This window comes from Hyperolius riggenbachi, chromosome 7 (assembly GCF_040937935.1).
Source record: "Hyperolius riggenbachi isolate aHypRig1 chromosome 7, aHypRig1.pri, whole genome shotgun sequence".
Lineage (NCBI taxonomy): Eukaryota > Metazoa > Chordata > Amphibia > Anura > Hyperoliidae > Hyperolius > Hyperolius riggenbachi.
In genome coordinates this window covers 86,335,949-86,354,949 of record NC_090652.1, presented here as the reverse complement: position 1 = coordinate 86,354,949, position 19,001 = coordinate 86,335,949, and the positions used below count along the sequence as shown (strand labels likewise).

At 46.6% G+C, this 19,001-nt stretch overlaps 1 protein-coding gene across 4 annotated transcripts in view; it reads right to left on the bottom strand.

Moving 5' to 3' along the window:
- Positions 1 to 19,001, bottom strand: part of CAPN15 (calpain 15) — a 150,633-nt gene that overhangs the window by 42,893 nt on the left and 88,739 nt on the right. For all 4 annotated transcript variants that reach the window (XM_068244226.1, XM_068244225.1, XM_068244222.1 and 1 more), the window contains exon 2: positions 2,591 to 3,740. In XM_068244226.1, coding sequence (XP_068100327.1) covers positions 2,591 to 3,727 — 1,137 coding nt within the window. In that variant the 5' untranslated portion in view covers positions 3,728 to 3,740. The remainder of the gene's footprint in view (positions 1 to 2,590; positions 3,741 to 19,001) is intronic.

The following is a 19,001-nucleotide window of genomic DNA, read 5'->3' as shown; positions in this document are numbered from 1 at the left end:
GGACAACTGAAGTGAGAAGAATATAGAGGCTGTCATATTTATTTCCTGTTAAACAATACCAGTTGCTTGGCAGCCCTGCTGATATATGTGGCTGCAGTAGAGTCTGAATTACACCAGAAACAAGCATGTTGCTAATCTTGTCAGATCTAAAAATGTCAGAAACACCTGATCTGCTGCATGCTTGTTCAGGGTCTATAGCTAAAAGTATTAGAGGCAGAGGATCAGCCAGGCAACTGGTATTAAATATGGCAATAAATATGGCAACCTCCATATTCCCTTCGCTTCAGTTGTCCTTTAAAAAATAAATCTTCAGATAAAGTATGAGTCAGGGCTGTGGAGTTGGAGTAATTTCTGGGTACCTGGAGTCAGAGGTTTCATAAACTGAGGAGTCAGAGGGGGAGATTTTTCAACGCATTACCGACAGTTTTTTTCTTCTTAATCAGTTCTAACCAGCAGGGAGAACAGTTCTGCATGATAATAAGAACCTTCTTAAATCCTAGGTAATAGTGGCAATTTACCATGAATTTCTAGAGCTGCACTACTACTAGCGCAGAATAAGAAGTGCTTGATAGCAGTTCTATAGATGTAGAACTGCAGGCTAGACATGATTGCAGAGTGCAGGCTAGACATGATTTGTGATGTGCTCCTCCCACCTACTGCATTCCTCCTCAGAGCCTGCTGCTATCAATACAGCAGGTGTGTTGGTTACCTCAGCAACAGCAATTCCCCTCACACACAGCACCGTCTGAGAGACCTTCCTAGCTCCTCCTATTTTACAAAAGTTTAAGAAGGAATCTGCACTATCTAATGATTTCTTAAGATGCCTGAGACAGTTCTGCATGGATTTCTAAAAACCTACCAATATTTTGTCTTAGACACTCTTGATGAATCTGGCCCAGAGTTGGAGTGGGATGATTTTTGTACCGACTCCACAGCCCTGGAGTTTTGAATACCATGAAGGCATCATTATCATAGCCCCATGATGTAATACTTCCTCTACCTTGTAACAGCAGGTGTCCCTCGCCAGGATCAGGGACCTAGTTAGACATTCCCAGAGACTCCAGCTGCTCTCTCTGGCCTCTATGCTGCTTTGTGTGCAACCTTCCCATTAGAATAAGGGAAACACACACAGCAGATGACAAATAGCGAGCTGCACTCACTAGCCGGTGAAGCGAGCAGCTGGAGCAGACATAAAAATACAGCTTACATCACCTGCTACATGTGGCTAAAGCGAAGTACTGGCAATAGATTTTAGTCTCCTAAAGCAGTTCTGCAGAATACCCAGAGAGCTCATGGTGACCCAGAACCACTAGGAAAGTATAGGAGGGGGATAAAAGAGCCCAAGAAGCCCTCCTACTAAAAAGTAAGCCACACCAATTCCTGCCATGCACTGATGAGCACCAGTCCTAACCAGGCTGTCTGCATGTTGGGTTGACATGGCTCTGCAAAATGTATAAGCTTATAGGCTTACTATACAGTTCAGTGACAGTTCACCAATGGCAGCCTGTTTTTTCCCATGAGGAGGTGAGGGATGAGCAGGAGACTCCCTCCTCTGAGCTACAGTGGGAACTACAATAGCAGTCAGCAAACTAAAGAGGAGGCAACCAACAATTGGGGTAAACCGTACACACAATGACTGTCGCTGGTGGCAAAAAAACTAGCATGTGTATGCAGGTTCAGCCCTAAATCCTGGAGATGAAGATATGCTGCTACAAGGTGTCAAAATCTATTGCAAGATGGAACAGTCACTGGGAAAGGGCTACTTTATGCATTGTAAGCTGTAACTACACTTGAACCTTAAAAGTCAATGAACATTTTGCATACAGAGGCACTTTAAAGGGACATTCCATCACAAATTCTTTTGTAAGCCTCTAGAGTCCACCCTACACAAGTTCATATATCAGGGATTATTGACTATTCTAAAAGCACCGGTCTAATTTTTTCCTTTTTACTACCATGGCTGGATGATGTACTGGTTTGCCACTGACACACACTTTGCCTCTGACACAGGAGAGCTGGGTTCAAATCTCGGCTCTTCCTGTTCAGTAAGCCAGCACCTATTCAGTAAGGAGTCCTTGGGCTAGACTCCCCTGCCTAATGAGCACGCCCTAGTAGCTGCAGGTCTGGTTCTTTGAGTCCAGCAGGAGAAAAGCGCGATACAAATGTTGTTTGTCTCGTCTATTAGTCAAGTAGCCCTGAGAAGCAGTTATCGGTCTTATTTGGGCAGGGAGTTCACTAGCAGGTGAATTATTTTGAACTGTATCAAGTTCCAGTCGACTATTGGTTGCGAAATCTGAAACTATGACAGGATTGTGATGGAGATAAGAAAAGTGCTTTGTGGTGCAATTATCTCTACGCCCTGATCAATAGTCAGACAGAGAGCGACGGTCACCTATCTGATCAGGCCGCCAACTACGTATGTATGGCTATCCATGTGACGTTGTCTGTGAGAACTATAAATTCAGTTCCCAAGAGAGTCAATGCATCAACTGGCTCTGGGTTAAACAGGAGGACAACAATTGATGATAATTATTGCACTACATTTGAGGATTTTCATGAAAAATCTCTTCCAATGATTATTAGAGCTTACCTCTCGACAGAAGCTGACAATGTTCTCCCAGAGCTCCTTGGCCTCTCCCTCGTCTGTCTGCCTTCGCGTCTCGGCTCTGACGCTCTCTCTACGCCGCAGCATCCTTGCCCCTCGCTTATGATGTTGTGCCAAATATCCCTGTGGTGTGTGACAAGCCACACAGTGCGTCGATCTAGCCTCATTTAGGAGAGTACATGCTGGGCAGGCCCATTCTGCCTTGCGAGGAGCTGGTATGGGGATAACCCCTGTGCTGGAGGGAGATGGTAGCCCCTCATTTCCAGTTGAACCATTAACACCCTCATTGGCCCGCACTGCCCCACAGACTCGACATCTGCTGGCACTACCAAGGTTCCGAAATGTGCATTTCCCGCATGGCCAGCTGGTGTCGGGGCTTTGGGGCTCAACAGAAGGGGTTGTTTCAGTTGCCATTGGTTCTTCTTCCAAAACGCTCAAGCGTTTAGGAACACGACTTTGGGCAGAAGGGGGAGGAGAAAGCGGGTTATCTGGTGCAACTTCCCTTCGACTTCTAGGAACAGGTATGTTATGTGGTCCCGGTGACAGAGGCAGTGCGGGCAGTGGTCTGGGAGAGTCTGGTTCACGGTGAGGACCCGAGGTTTGTTCATCTGGTCCCTGAAATGCAGCAGGTGGTGGAAGGACCTCAGGAACCACCAGTGCCTCTGGAGGGATTTTGGGCAAGGACAGTTTGCGTGGCCCTCCACAGGCAGAACAGGAGGTGGACACAGGTGTATTGTGTAGGGTGCAGCGAGGACAACTCCAACCAGCAGCTGGTGCAGGTGGCAGAGCAGGAGGAGTAATGTCCTCGACGTCAGACTCCTGGGTAGGAGATCCAGCATCCTCATGTGGTCCCCGAGAGATCCCATTAGAAACAGGAGGAGGTGGTAAGAATCCACAGAGCTGGCAGCTGGTGGGAGGGGGTGATGGGTTGGTGGGAGCGAGATTAGTGAAAGTGCATCGGCTGCAGGACCACCGTTGTTCAGCCGAGCTCAGGCGTAAGATGTGGTTGAAGTCCGGCGGATGGCGTGGAGCTTCACAAATAGAGCAGTGTTGTTGGCCCTGGGGATTCAGGAAGGTGCAGCGGCAGCATGACCACTGCCCACCAGTAGAGGGGGCAGCCATAGGGGCCGGAAGCCTAAAAAAACATGAAAGGAACATGGGTTAGCACCAAAGTAAAGGACGTACACGATGGAGCAGAGTGGGCTGTACATGCAAATAGGCACCCAATATAACAAGTTAGAAATCTTTACTGAAGAAAAACATGCAGCGATAAATCATACACAACCATCAGAATGCAGCTTGTTTAGAAAAGAGGAACACAGAATTAATACAGGAAATGACAATACCATAGAGATCTTCACATCATTTTACAGACAGTGACATCTTGTGGTTGCTGTACTATACTGCAGTTTAACGAATACAGTATCGGGCATGAGCCACAATTTGTAACCACTTAAGTACCAGTGGTCTCTGCCCCCTTAAGGACCAGAGACCACTGGTAGAAGAGACGGCGGAATAACGATGAATAGCCGCACACACCCGCCACAATTCAAGAACCTGGGCAACCCACTCTGCTGTCTCTATGACAGCAGAGTTCCCGTGAGCCGGTCAGGAGCTGCTTTCATTGGCTCTTGACCCTGCCCATCAATGTAAGCCAATGGGAGCTGCCTAAAGAGAACTCGAGGTGGGGTTCTGACAATGCTATTCGCATAGAGAGGCTGGGTCTGCCTATACAGCCCAGCCTCTGTTGCTATCCAGATCCCCCCTAAGATCCCCCTGCGCTCTGCTATCCCCCATAAATCACAGCCGCGCTGTGTTTACCTCTGTAGTGTCACTCTCGCCACTCCCCCTGCCTCCTGCATAGCCTGGGCCCCGCCCGCATCCCTTCCCTCCAATCAGCGGGGAGGGAAGGGACGTGGGCGGGGACTGGAGCTATGCAGGAGGCGGGGGGAGTGCTGAGACTGACAGTAAAGAGGTAAATACAGCACGCTGCGACACGCAGCATGTCGACAGCGCGGTTGTGAGTTATGGGTGATAGAGCGCAGGGGGGGGGGGGGGCTTAGGGGGGATCTGGATAGCAGCAGAGGCTGGGCAGTATAGGCAGACCCAGCCTCTGTATGAGGATAGCATTGTCAGAACCCCACCTCGGGTTCTCTTTAAGTTGATAGACAGGGTCAGGAGCTAATGAAATTGGCTACTGACCCGCTCACAGGGCTCTGCCGTTATAGAGAAGGCTTAATCCAGTAACAAAACCTCAGCAAACTGTACAGTCTCTTACACTGGGCTGCTAAAGCAAATAAACCCTCATGATATAATTCATTGTATGTGTAGTATGGATAATGAATAGCAGCAAAGAAAAGAGTCATTTTTAATTTCAGTTATAAAGCTTTTTTTTTTTTTTTAAATAACTTTGCATACTGTCAGAGTTGCAGTTTTAAAACCACACTGTCTTAAAGTGAACCTCCGGACTAAGAATCTACTCAGCAGAACTGAAAAGGCTTGGTGTTTCTTTAACAGTTTCACAGCATCAGAACTTTGTTTTTCTTACCAAAGCATCATTTTTAGCTGCATTTTTAGCTAAGCTCCACCCATCAAAGAGACCTACCTGGGCGGTTTTTCTCTGATGCTGTGCAAAGCATGATGGGATTTCCTATGTGGTTATTCACGTTGCCTAGCAACTGAAAGGGGTGATCAGCACACAGGACAGTTGAAACTGTGTGTCACGCTCCCTGTCACCTATCAACCAAAAAGATGGCTGCACTTATGAAATCACAAACCTTTGCCTGTTCTTATAAAACAGGATGGATATTTTAATTAACATAACTAATGTAACTTAATAACAGTATGTTTGTTTAGGCTGGAGTTCCTCTTTAAGCTATAAAAAAAGCAGAAATAATGACACTTTGAACCTTCCTGCAGATAAACCTTATCTCAAGCTGCCTCTCACTGTTTCTTGGCATAAAACAGGACTGTATTTGACCCAGCTCAGAGACGCTCTCTTCCATAGATATCAACTTCAGTTTTTTAACTCTTCCTGTACAGGAAAACAATTATTATTGCTACTAATGTGCTATTTGTTGAACTACACATACAATTCATCATTTATTTTCGCTTCAAGCAGGAGGATTAGCTATACCATCCAAGGAAAAAAAACAACACATATATATATATATATATATATATATATATACACAGATACATACTTGATCTACTTACATAACACATGTATTGTACCGTCCACGTTTTGATTTCAGTGAATTTTGTATAGTAAATGAAGAGAATTCTGTTCCTGGTGGGAGCCATGTCTTTTTCCCACAGTTTGAGGCTAAATACTGATGTCATTTCCTCCCTTATTTTTTTCTTTTCTCCTCCAATCGCTGAGTCACCTCAGCCTTGCTTGTAAACAAAAGTGAGCAGAGTGAGCATGTTTTAGCTAGGCAGGGAAATAAAGGGAAGAGGATGAATAGATTATAGATAAAAAGAACACCCAACATGCAACTGAATTGCAATGGCCATTAAAGGGCCAGTGCTTCTAAGGTATTTAAAGACTCCAAACCATAGCAGCAAAAAAGTTGTGAAACTTTTGAATGCAGGATTAGCATCTTTATCACTTAATACACTCAGACCAGTTGCGGTTGAAATTTGATTTTTATGGGGACAATCCCACTTTCAAGTTTACAGATGGGGTTGAGGACTGATGCCAGAAGGGGTGAGGCTTGATCTCAGTATTGGTGAGGATTGACAGAAGGAAGGCTCAATTCAAGTCAAAAATTCAAACAGAAATTGTGAGCAGTCAGCAGGCAAGTCCATCATCCTTGTGCATGAGTTTATGTCTGACTACATTCTATGGGCTCTACACATTGTCCTTTATTGAAAGAACCTGAAGATGCAAGTCATACAATTTTATGCATTCCTTCTACTGGGTGTAAATGCTAAACCTGCCTGTAAATTATTTCAGCCACAGTCATAAAGATAAACATTTCAACAGACGAAACTGTCATATCTAACTCCAAGTAAACATTAACTCTGCATAAGTAAATAAGGAAGCTGTTAGGGGAAAACAGGGTTTCCCCAGATGTAGTCCTTAAAGCAGCAGGGAAAGCCATACTATCCCAGCAACCGCACGCCCGCACGTCTATTTACATATGTATTGTACTGTCCACTTTTTGATTTCAGAGAATTTTATATAGCAAATAAAAAGAAAACAGGCATTTTCCATCTTTACTGCCTCTGACTGAACCCAATACTGATGTACCGTAATTTCCTCCCTCACCCTTTTTTTTCCCCTCCTGCCTGAAATGGTTTATGCATTGCCAGCCCTCCTCCCCACTGAGCTCTGTAGGAACTGCACTGTCATATCTAGCTTGCTTTGTATACACACGTGAGCACATCATAGATCGTATTTCAGCAGCTTCTGCAGAGGGGTGAGGTGTATTTCCCTTCTCAGCCTCGTGTCACAATGAGCTGCCCTCAGCCAATCAGTGAGGAGCAGGAATATGGGCAAAGGAGATAACAAGCTTCCCCCTCCCAGGCAATGTATCAGAATAGAGCCAGGCTGACTGAGATGAAATTCATTACAGCAGACACATTTATGATTATATTGGAATGCTTGCAATTCAGGCTGCATGTAGACTACATAATAAACACAGAGCAGTGGGTAAATTGAATTTGATTGTGTGGCTGACAATCCCGCTTTAAGGAGAAACTCCAGGATGAATTGAAGTGTTGCTCTCTCTTAGTACAAATAATATATATATACAGTGGTGCTTGAACCCTTTACAAATTTTCTACATAATTATATGAATGTGACCTAAAACATCATATGAGTTTCAAATACGTCCTCAAAGTACAGGGTGGGCCATTTGTATGGATACACCTTTACAAAATGGGAATGGTTGGGGATATTAACTTCCTGTTTGTGGCACATTAGTATATGTGAGGGGGGAAACTTTTCAAGATGGGTGGTGACCATGGTGGCCATTTTGAAGTCGGCCATTTTGAATCCAACTTTTAATTTTTTCAATAGGAAGAGGGTCATGTGACATCAAACTTATTGGGAATTTCACAAGAAAAACAATGGTGTGCTTGGTTTTAACTTTATTCTTTCATGAGTTATTTACAAGCAGTGTTCTCCCCAGGACCTATTAAGTGGGCGGGCCGCCCGGCTGTTTTGAAACCCCGCTCGGGTGCTCCAAGGCCCGCCCGCATCACACGCTCATGTGCGCTGTCGTCTGCTCGCATAGAGCGGGTCTCCCTATGAATAGCAATCCCTAGTTCCGGCTGCGCTGCCCTCCTGGTGCCTGTAGAGCTGTCATATCTTCAGATCAGCGGCAGCCTCCTTGATGTAGTAGCGCTTGTCCACAGCACCCTGTCCTGCCGCTCTGCTGGAACACTGTGACCCACCTCTTCAGCCCGCTGGTGCCCGGCTTCTGATCGCAGTACGGCTTCACGCTGAGTGTCTTCACAGTCATGATCGGCTGCGAGGAGAATACACGTGCTGCAGGCAGCCCAGGGGAGCACTGGCTAGTGTACTGGAGGGGACCGGAGGATGTGCTCCCTAGTTCCGGCTGCGCTGCCCGCCTGTAGAGTTCTGTCCGATCTTCAGATCACTGCCGCAGGGATATGGGAGAGAAGCGATGTGCAGCAATGCGCTATATGATGCAGCGCAGCCGAAACTAGGGAGCACATCCTCCGGTCCCCTCCAGTACACCCATCCACCGTCCGTACAGTGGCCTGGCCAGTGGCTCCCCTGGGCTGCCTGCAGCACGTGTATTCTCCTCGCAGCCGATCATGGCTGTGATGATACTCAGCGTGAAGCCGTACTGCGATCAGAAGCCGGGCACCAGCGGGCTGAGAAAGTGGGTCACAGTGTTCCAGCAGAGTGGCAGGACAGGGTGCTGTGGACAAGCGCTACTACATCAAGGAGGCCATTCAGCTCATCCAAATCGCGGCTGCCAATGGGGTGAGCAGGGGGAGGGGGTGACATTGGGAAATGTTAAGGCATAGCTCCCACCTGTCCCTCCTTGGGAGCCCTGTCTCTCTTTCCTCCCCATTTGTCCCTCTTTCCTCCTCATTTGTCCCTCTTTCAGGCCTTTGTCCCTCTTTCTATGTAAATATATATATATATATATATATATATCGACTAAAAATGTGTTTGACTGTACACTTTATTCCCATCCTTTAAATTGATATATCACTAATGGTAAAATGTTACTATGAAACATGAGGAACATAGGAAAATGAACCAGGATAAAAAGGACCAGGGTAGTTTGAATTATAAAACAACATATTTTTCTTATGAAATCTTTATGGTATGCATGAATAGGGTTGTGATGGGGGTGTGGCAGGGGCGTGGCTCAAGTGTCCCTCTTCCTCATCTCAAAAAGTTGGGAGGTATGGTTAAGGGGAGGAAGCAGTGTTAAAGTGCAAGCATACTGGATCAGGGCAGAGGGGTACCCTATACTGCAGGGTGTAATAATCATAGAATGCTTGTGTATTTATAAATAGAATGGTTGTAGTAATGCTGCAATGTATGTGCTGTAAGAAGGGTGATGGGATGTGATCACTAATAAGCTGTAGGTCGGTGCAATAATATGTGGAGTGTGGTGGGTGCTGTAAGGGGGCATACTGAAGTGCAGTAATATGTGGATTGTGATAGTGGTACAGTATTGTATGAAATGTGTCTGAGAGTGCAATAACCTATGTTATAAGGTAATAGTATTGTTTGAGTTGTCTATTGGGAGATAGGTGGAGCTGCAGTAAAGTATTAGGTTAGAGCAATAGGTGTGAAGGGACGCATGGAACGTGATAGGGAGTGCAGTAATGCATGGGACGTGATAGGGGGTGCAGGGATGAATGTGATGTGATAGGGGGTGCAGGAATGCATGGGCCATGATAGGGGTTGCAGAGGACGTGATAGGAGGTATAGGGATGTCCTATGCTGTAAGCAGAGTTGCCGGCCCTGCTTTCCCCTGGTTGCAACCCACCCAGCTACTTTTTCATGCCACCCGGCTGGAAAAAAATTCTGGGGAGAACACTGTACAAGTTTCTGACCACTTATAAAATGTGTTCAATGTGCTGCCCATTGTGTTAGATTGTCAATGCAACTCTCTTCTCCCACTCTTCACACACTGATAGCAACACAGCAGGAGAAATGCTAGCACAGGCTTCCAGTATCCGTAGTTTCAGGTGCTGTTTCTTTGCCCCCCCCCCCCCCCCAATCGAGTCCCTAAACATCTGTACGGATACTGGCTCTTCGTCTGCAATGCAGTAGGGATCAGTCACACAAACTTAACTCTATGTGTGCCCCCACTGAAGAGTATTTTTTAAAAAGTCTACTCAAGACACTTTTTTCTTAGACCCTTGCAGACATTGATAATCAACTACAGCGTTTGTTTGGACCCTTGTCGAAGCCTCTTCATTAGCTGCTGGTAACGTATCTGGTTATGAGTCCAGATACTGGTCACGTCCTGCACCACAAAGGCTGGTAGACACTTCCAATTTTGATGGTCCAATCATTTTCATGTATTTTGAGGGCCAACCGATTTTGAATACTATGAACTGTGTAGGTAAGCACTCACACTACATGGAATGGAATGTAAAATTGCACAATCAAAATTAGATGTGTGTTCCAGGCTTAAGGTATTTGCCAAAGGGTGTAATCTTCTCCAAGAGACTCATTCTATGCCTTCCACCTGCAGTTTGAACAGTAGGATGATGCTCTTAAAGCAGTAGTAGACACACCTACAGGATCTGAAAATGAATCCCTCAACCTAACCTCTTCCTATCATGTGATCAGATTTTTAAAGAGAACCCGAGGTGTGTTTAAAGAATGTTATCTACATACAGAGGCTGGATCTGCCTATACAGCCCAGCCTCTGTTGCTATCCCAAACCCCACTAAGGTCCCCCTGCACTCTGCAATCCCTCATAAATCACAGCTGTGCTGTGAGGCTCTGTTTACATCTGTAGTGTCAGTCTCAGCTGCTCCCCCGCCTCCTGCATAGCTCCGGTCCCTGCCCCCGTCCCTTCCCTCCAATCAGCAGGGAGGGAAGGGATGCAGGCGGGGACAGGAGTTCTGCAGGAGGCGGGGAAAGCAGCATACTGACACTATAGAGATAAACACAGCCAGCTCTGACAAGCTGTTTGTCAGCAGCGTGGATGTGATTTATGAGGGATTGCAGAGTGCAGGGGGACCTTAGGGGGGTTTGGGATAGCAACAGAGGCTGGGCTGTATAGGCAGATCCAGCCTCTGTATGCAGATAATACTCTTCAAACCCACCTCGGGTTCTCTTTAAGAGCTTCAGAAGTATTATTACCCAAAAGAAAGGTAATGACTAGGCTTTTTTTTAACTTCTGTGCACAGAGACGGGCTTTACATTCATCTTTCAGGATAAGTAGATGAGCAAACAGTTCCGAAATTTGATTTATAAATATTAGATTATTAAAGTTTATATTTCCCAGCCCTTGCCCAATGTGAAGAAACCATGCCCTGTTTCTGCCAATAATTCCTGTGTGAGAAGCAGGCAGTGCCAGGCCTAGAGAGCTGCAGTTGGATACCCGCCACCAGCTGATCCCAGTGGTACTATTTACAGTAAAAAGATGCCAAGTGTCAACTGTACACCTCAGGCTTGTGTACATGGCTGCGTTTTATTCAATCTGTGTTTGAAAAAGCAATCCCTTCTGTTCAGCTCTACATACTACAATGATTGAAAATAAACATTATTTCAGCTACATCATCCTGCTATTACTGCATACAACACACAGCCATTCCAAAGTGTTCCCAACAGGGACTGTAATCGACAAAAGTCTTCTAAAACCGATAACCAATTACCTGTGCTCTGCCCTTCCTCCATACCTCCATCATCCCTGTGCTCTGCCCTTCCTCCATACCTCCACCATCCCTGTGCTCTGACCTTCCTCCATACCGCCACCATCCCTGTGCTCTGACCTTCCTCCATACCTCCACCATCCCTGTGCTCTGACCTTCCTCCATACCGCCACCATCCCTGTGCTCTGACCTTCCTCCATACCTCCACCATCCCTGTGCTCTGACCTTCCTCCATACCTCCACCATCCCTGTGCTCTGACCTTCCTCCATACCGCCACCATCCCTGTGCTCTGACCTTCCTCCATACCGCCACCATCCCTGTGCTCTGACCTTCCTCCATACCGCCACCATCCCTGTGCTCTGACCTTCCTCCATACCTCCACCATCCCTGTGCTCTGACCTTCCTCCATACCTCCACCATCCCCATGCTCTGACCTTCCTCCACCATCCCTGTGCTCTGACCTTCCTCCATACCGCCACCATCCCTGTGCTCTGACCTTCCTCCATACCCCCACCATTCCTGTGCTCTGACCTTCCTCCATACCTCCACCATCCCTGTGCTCTCAGCATCCTCCATACCTCCACCATCCCTGTGCTCTCAGCATCCTCCATACCTCTACCATTCCCGTGCTCTCACCTTCCTCCATACCCATGTTCTGCCCTTCCTCCATACCACCACCATGCCTGTGCTCTGACCTTCCTCCATACCTCCTCCATCCCTATGCTCTGCCCTTCCTCCATCTCTATGTTCTGCCCTTCCTCCATACCTCCACCATCCCTGTGCTCTGACCTTCCTCCATACCTCCACCATCCCTGTGCTCTGACCTTCCTCCATACCTCCACCATCCCTGTGCTCTCAGCATCCTCCATTCCTCCACCATCCCTGTGCTCTCAGCATCCTCCATACTTCTACCATTCCCGTGCTCTCACCTTCCTCCATACCCATGTTCTGCCCTTCCTCCATACCACCACCATGCCTGTGCCCTGCCCTTCCTCCATACCTCCTCCATCCCTATGCTCTGCCCTTCCTTGATAGATCAAGATGGCGCCGGACTCGGACGCCTCGGCCACAGGGCTCCGGCCTTTTTCTCTTTTTTGAGGAGGACTCTCCCTCCACTCACCTCTTGCTACGTCTTGTGCTGGGGTAAGAGGCGGAGGGCATCGGGGGAACCAGTCTGGCCCCGCAAACAGCAACGGACCGCGTGTGGGAAGGCAAGGAAGCGGTGAGCTGCTCGGAGAGGATCAGCTGTTCCGATCAGCTGTTTGGGAGCCCACGTGCAGCATGGAACTTAGCTGCACGGAGCTCCGCTGATCTGCCGCCGCTGCCCCCGGACCACCATCAGGACACCATCCGCGCCGCAGAGAGGATCAGCTGTTCGGGAGCCCACGTGCAGCATGAAACTTAGCTGCACGGAGCTCCGCTGATCTGCCGCCGCTGCCCACTGAACATCAGGGACACCATCCGCGCCGGAGCCACCGACCCCCACGCAGCATTTGAGGCCCGACGACCAGGTTTGGCTCCTAGTGAGAGGCCACCATACTCCGCACACTCAGGGGACAAATGTCATGCAGGTCTCCGTGCAGGCCTCCAGCGGTGCGCCCAGCCGCACAAACCGCCTGAGGGCCGACAGCTGATCAGCTGTTCGAGCCACCGCCACTCCATGTGTGCAGGAGGCCTCACCTTCCGGGTCTCCCACGTGGTAGGACCTTTCCAGATGCAGCCCCCAGCCTTCATCAGGGTCATCCTCCATTGCCGAAGCTCCTATCGCCCACCACTCAGCCGGAAGGACCAGTGGGTTGCCTGCTCCACCACTCAGCCAGGCACCTGGCGACTTTCCATGGGGACAGACTCTGTTTCGGACTGTTGGGACTGTTTCGTCGGTCCCTGGGGTGCTTCTTTTTATCCTGCAGCCCTGGGGGGGACTCTGCCTCTGCCTCTGTCCCTCTCCTCTTGCCCTGGCTCCTTCTCCTTCTCTCTTTCCTTCCTCAGTCTTTTTTAGCTATTCCTTCTCTTTTCGCTGTCCACTTTTCTCTCTTTCGCTCCTTTCGCTGTCCACTTTTTCTCCAGGACACACGGCGGGGCGTCTGGAGCTGCTGCGGAGCTGAGCGAGCGCCACCGGCAGATGGCCACCGGCTGCTCCCCTCACACAGCTCTCCAGACTTCCCCACGCGTCCGTCAGTATAGCTAGTGTGCTGTATATATAAGTGCTGTGTATATATGTATATGCTACTTGTACTAAAGTACCTGACTGTATATGTTGGACTGCATGCAAGTGTTTGTACCATCTCCGACCCTGTCTGTGCCAAAAATAATTCCGGGTACAACCCCCGTTGTACTTGGCGAAATAAACGTGATTCTGATTCTCCATACCTCCACCATCCCTATGCTCTGACCTTCCTCCATTCCTCCACCATCCTTATGATCAGACTTTTTCTTAAACCTGTAGGCAATTACAGTCACATGGGAAAATAGATTCCTATGAATCTGGCCTTTTGTAAGAGAAATGCAGAAATATCGGGATCAACAGAAGGGAGAACAGCCAAAGGTCGGACCAGATTAACCGGTGTCCGTTTTCAACCACAAGAAGTATGTATCGGCAAAACCAGGCCAGAAGAAGATGATATCATTGTGTGTCATCTACAGACAGACTATTTCCAGAGTCAGCTGTTCTGCGCACTACACAGAGCTGCTGGGGAAGACACACTGAAGGACAAGGAACCGGCTGGCCACACAGAGCTGAGATTGCTGGAATGTCACCTTACACAGAGGTAGAAGGTTTCCTACACTCAGTACAGCCTGGAGCTGCACTAAAGAGAACCAGTCACAAATATGTGTTTGTAATTATCTGAATCTCCACTGGGATGCAGATATAACAGGAAAGAGTTATTAGCCTAGAATGGTACATTCAGATGTATTGGTTTGTTCATTTGCTAGAGATAACTAATGCTCTCCTGGACAGATATAGTTTTTAAGGAAGGGCTGCTAGGGGATGTCCCTCTAAGGCGCAGTGTTTTAATATTTTGTTAGATGAACTCTGTACACTTTTTTCATCCCCTGAAGTTACAGCTATGATTTTTAGACTGCACCATGCTGTCTTTATATAAACATTTTTTAGTTGTTATCAAACTAATGTATGAAATTAAAAAGGTACAGACATGGCCTCAAGGAAGATACACCTATATTATTATTATTATTATGTATTTACAAAGTGCTGACATCTTCTGCAGCACTTTACAGAGAACATAGTCATGTCACTGACTGTCCTCAGAGAAGCTAACATTTGAATCCCTACCAATGTCAGTCTACTGTTCCTATTATAGACAAAGGACACATTTTATGTAATCTTTAAAGTGGACCTGAACTCTTGCATAAGACAGAAGGAAAACAGAGAGGAATACACCCTGTATGTGTTTAGAGAGTTTAGCCAGTCTACTTTCCCCCTCATCTGTGACTAGATGTCACATGATGTGAACCCTTCGTCTGCTTCCATGAAAGCAGGAAGCAGACACACTACAGATTTATTGCAGTAGTTCCGTAAGCTGTAACAAAGAAATGTTTATCTTATGTTTAGGCTATTATGCTGTTGCTTATCTTAAAGAGCAGAGAGGAAATTCTGAGTTCAGGTCCACTTTGATTTTTCAGGGGCTATGGAAATAAACTGGATTGCCCAGAAAAAAAAAACATGCAACCATAAGGAGGACATCTCTACGCAGATAGTATCCTGGTCCTTATTTGAACAAGAGGAACCCAGGACTGCAAGGGTGCTATCTGCTATGCCATTCTCCTATAGCCAAAGCCAGCCCAAGGTCTTTTTAGGGAAGTTCACTTAGATTGTAAGCCTATTTGACAAATCCCTCCTCCCTGTGTTCTCTTCTCCACCACCATATAGACTGAGTGACTCGTCTGCAGTATTTATCCCTACATTGATATATCACTATTTTGTGTACCATTGTCACAATGTCCTGCGTAACTTTATTTAATCTTCTACGGTATAGTGCTGCATAATAAGTTAGTGCTTTATAAATAAATAAGAGAAATGGAGAGCCCAAATAGTGCAGTATGTTAGTATGATAAGGAGTGTTAGTTTTATACAAATGAAAAGGTACTCACAAAAGTGGGTTACCACTAAGGCAAACACTGTAAGTGAGGAGATTAGACCTATCCCCACCGGGGGTAAGAATGTCACTCTTTGTAGATTTGGAGGATAGGGGGAGTAACACCCCTCCACCAAAGGTGGACTCGAAATATTGAACAGTGTTAGAACAGAGGCACCAGAGGAGAATAAAAACAATTCTATAAACAGTTTAAGAAGGGAGGTAGTTGGTGGACTTGCCTCCCCAAACAGATTTGAACAGTCAAAATCCACTGAAAATTATTTTAATCAAATTACTCCAAAAATTTGCAACACGTTTCATGGATTACAACCCGCTTCACAAGGCAGTAATAGGAGCAGCTGAACAGCAAGACTCGACTAGCATAAGCGCCTCTGGAGCTGCTCCTATTACTGCCTGATGAAGCGGGTTGTAGCCTGTAAAACGTGTTGCCAATTTTTGGAGTAATTTGATTAAATAAATCATTTTCAGTGGATTTTGACTGCTTAGGAAGGTAAGTCCACCACGACCTCCCTGGTTTTATCCTCATCTGGTGCCTCTGTTCTTACATTGTTCAAGCTTTATAAATAAAACTTTTATTAACAATAATCATAATAAATTGTAGCTGCAAATATAACCCCAATGGATATTTGTAAACAATAATACCCGCTCAATTATCTCTATTCACTGAATAAGTAGCTATGAGCTCACATGAGTCTGATGCAATACTTGTCCTGTGTATAGCTTCTACAATATAATAATTCAGTAAATGAATAAATACCGATTATCCACTTGGGTAATACTTCATTTAGATACAAACTATATGATGGAGTGGGTTACAGATTCTCAAAATGTGTACATCCATCGGTAACAGGTCACCAACTCTCTGTACAACAGGAGGCTCAAATATGAACCCACGGGTGTTAAAGGAGTACTGTAGGGGAGTAGGGGAGAAAAATAGTTGACCTTATCTGGGGCTTCTAATGGTCCCCCGCAGACGTCCAGCACCCGCGCAGCCACTCACCAATGTTCCGGACCCCGCCTCCGGTTCACTTCCGGAATTTGCGACTTTAAAGTCGGAAAACCACTGTGCCGCGCCCTCCCTCCTGCTGACATCACCAGGAGTGTATTGCGCAGTCCCAATATGGTCTGCACCTGAGCAGTACGCTTTTGGTGAAATTCCGGAAGTGAACCAGAGGCGGGAACTGGAGCATCGGTGAGTGGCTGCGCGGGCACAGGACGTCTGCGGGGGACCATTAGAAGCCCCAGGTACGTTCAACTCTTTTTCCCCCTACAGTACTCATTGAAAGGACAACTGAAGTGAGAGAGATATGGAGGCTCATCTATAGGTTTCTGTTGTCTGACAATCTAGTGGATTAGACCATGAAAAAACTGGGAAGTGCTGCATTTTGTAAAAGAGGGATGACAACCCCTATATGAGGAGAAAGCTGGCACATCCAATACAAATACTGTGCCTGTGCAGGGAGCTCACAGCGACGTCAGCGGGAGCAAGGATGTGCGTGGCCAGGGCCACGCAGGCGCATGTGTTTACGACATTACAGTCGCAAAAACCGGAAGCGAGCTGTGGTGGGGACCGGAGGAGCGTTTTAAGCGGAAATAAATATGGCAGCCTTCATATTCCTCTCACTACAGTTGCCCTTTAAATCTGTGGATGGATTTATCTAGCGAATACACCATTTCCCACGCTTGGAATTCATCCATAAACTGCTGCTGTGACTGGCACATCTTAATATCCCAGAGACGGTATGACGAATAGTCTCCCTTTGCTATAAAGATTTATTGGGACATTATCTTCTGGTGTTTGTTTGGAGGACCTGCATTGGTCCATGAACTGTGACTGATGCCTGCTTCAGGTTCAAAGGACTTCACTGCAGTTAACTGTGTTCACAGCAACAGTAATGAGTGCTGAAGATACTTTGTTTGGATTCAGAATTGTTCTCTGGTAGCGCTATGAGGCACTGTGAGAGTGAGGGGGATCCCAGTGGGCTAGATGCCAGTGTATATAAGGCATGGCAGCTTGAGTGAGTGCGGCAATGATAGCCGTGTCGGGAGACATTTGCAACAGGAGCTCCACTTAGTGTTTTTCATTATCTTTATGGTACAGACTGGTAAACCAGAACTCATTGGAGTGTGTGAGGGGCTACAATGGTCCAAAAAGCCCCCTTACTAAATTGCATGGGAAAGTATGCTTTCCTAATTTTCTTTATAAAACAGTTTACAGTAAAAATGTATCGTGTTTGAGCAGTACGGTGGCGTAGAGATTGGCACTCTCGCCTTGCAGCATTGGGTCTCCGGTGTGAATCCCAGCCAGGTCATTATTTGCATCGAGGTTGTATGTTCTCCCGCATCTGCGTGAGTTCCCTCATACATCCCAAAAACATAAGAAGGCTACCCTGGTGTCAATAAAAGGTTACATACCACAAATATCATGCATAAAGCAAGGGCGATACAAAAATAAGGGTGCAGGACTAAATAGCAACGGGACACCTATAGAATGCACTAATAAGTGCTATTATAAGGGGTGTGTTTGTTCTGACATTAGGTTTAGCAGCCTTATGTAAGTTTCATGTTTAGCATAACATGCAGAGTGTACAATCTGACAACACCATGGGCTACTTGCCTCCCATAACCTTCATCTGACAACACCATGGGCTACTTACCTCCCATAACCTACATCTTCTGGACTGCGCTACAGTAACGATGGATCAACAATTGCTATAGGAATTTCATAAGTAGTTATTGCTTCATAATATTTTCTTTTTATTTATTTTGTATTTATATAGTACTGATATCTTCCGTGGCGTTTTACAGAGTAGATAGTCCTGTCACTAACTGTCCCTCAGAGGGGCTCCCAATTCAATATCTACCATAGTCATATGACCATCATGGTCTAGGGCCAATTCTGGGGAAGACAATAGACTTATTTATGTTTTTGGGATGTGGGAGGAAACCGGAGTGCCTGAATGAATCTGATGCTCAGAGAAAATACAAGCTCCACACAGTTAATGTCCTGGGCTGGCCCAGATTTGAACCAGAGACCCACTGAAGGGCTACCACCCAAAAGCAACTAGTCGGTAGCACACGCTCCTACTTTCCACCCACATTCCCACACAGGAATATATTCAGCACCCACACATGGACAGCACTGCCCTCTCCAAGCATTGAAGTGTACAGTCACACAGTCCACACACAAACACTCCCAGCAGAAGCCCTGCTCAATATATGTATATTTATTAACAGAAAGCTGGGTAAGCAAAAGGTCTAATCCAGAAGATTAGCACCCAACAAAACAAACAAACACACACACACACACACACACACACACACACACACACACACACACACACACACACACACACACACACACACACACACACACACACACACACACACACACACACACACACTAGGATCCACGCCTAAAACCAAGACTCAAGACCAATAAAGATCTCAT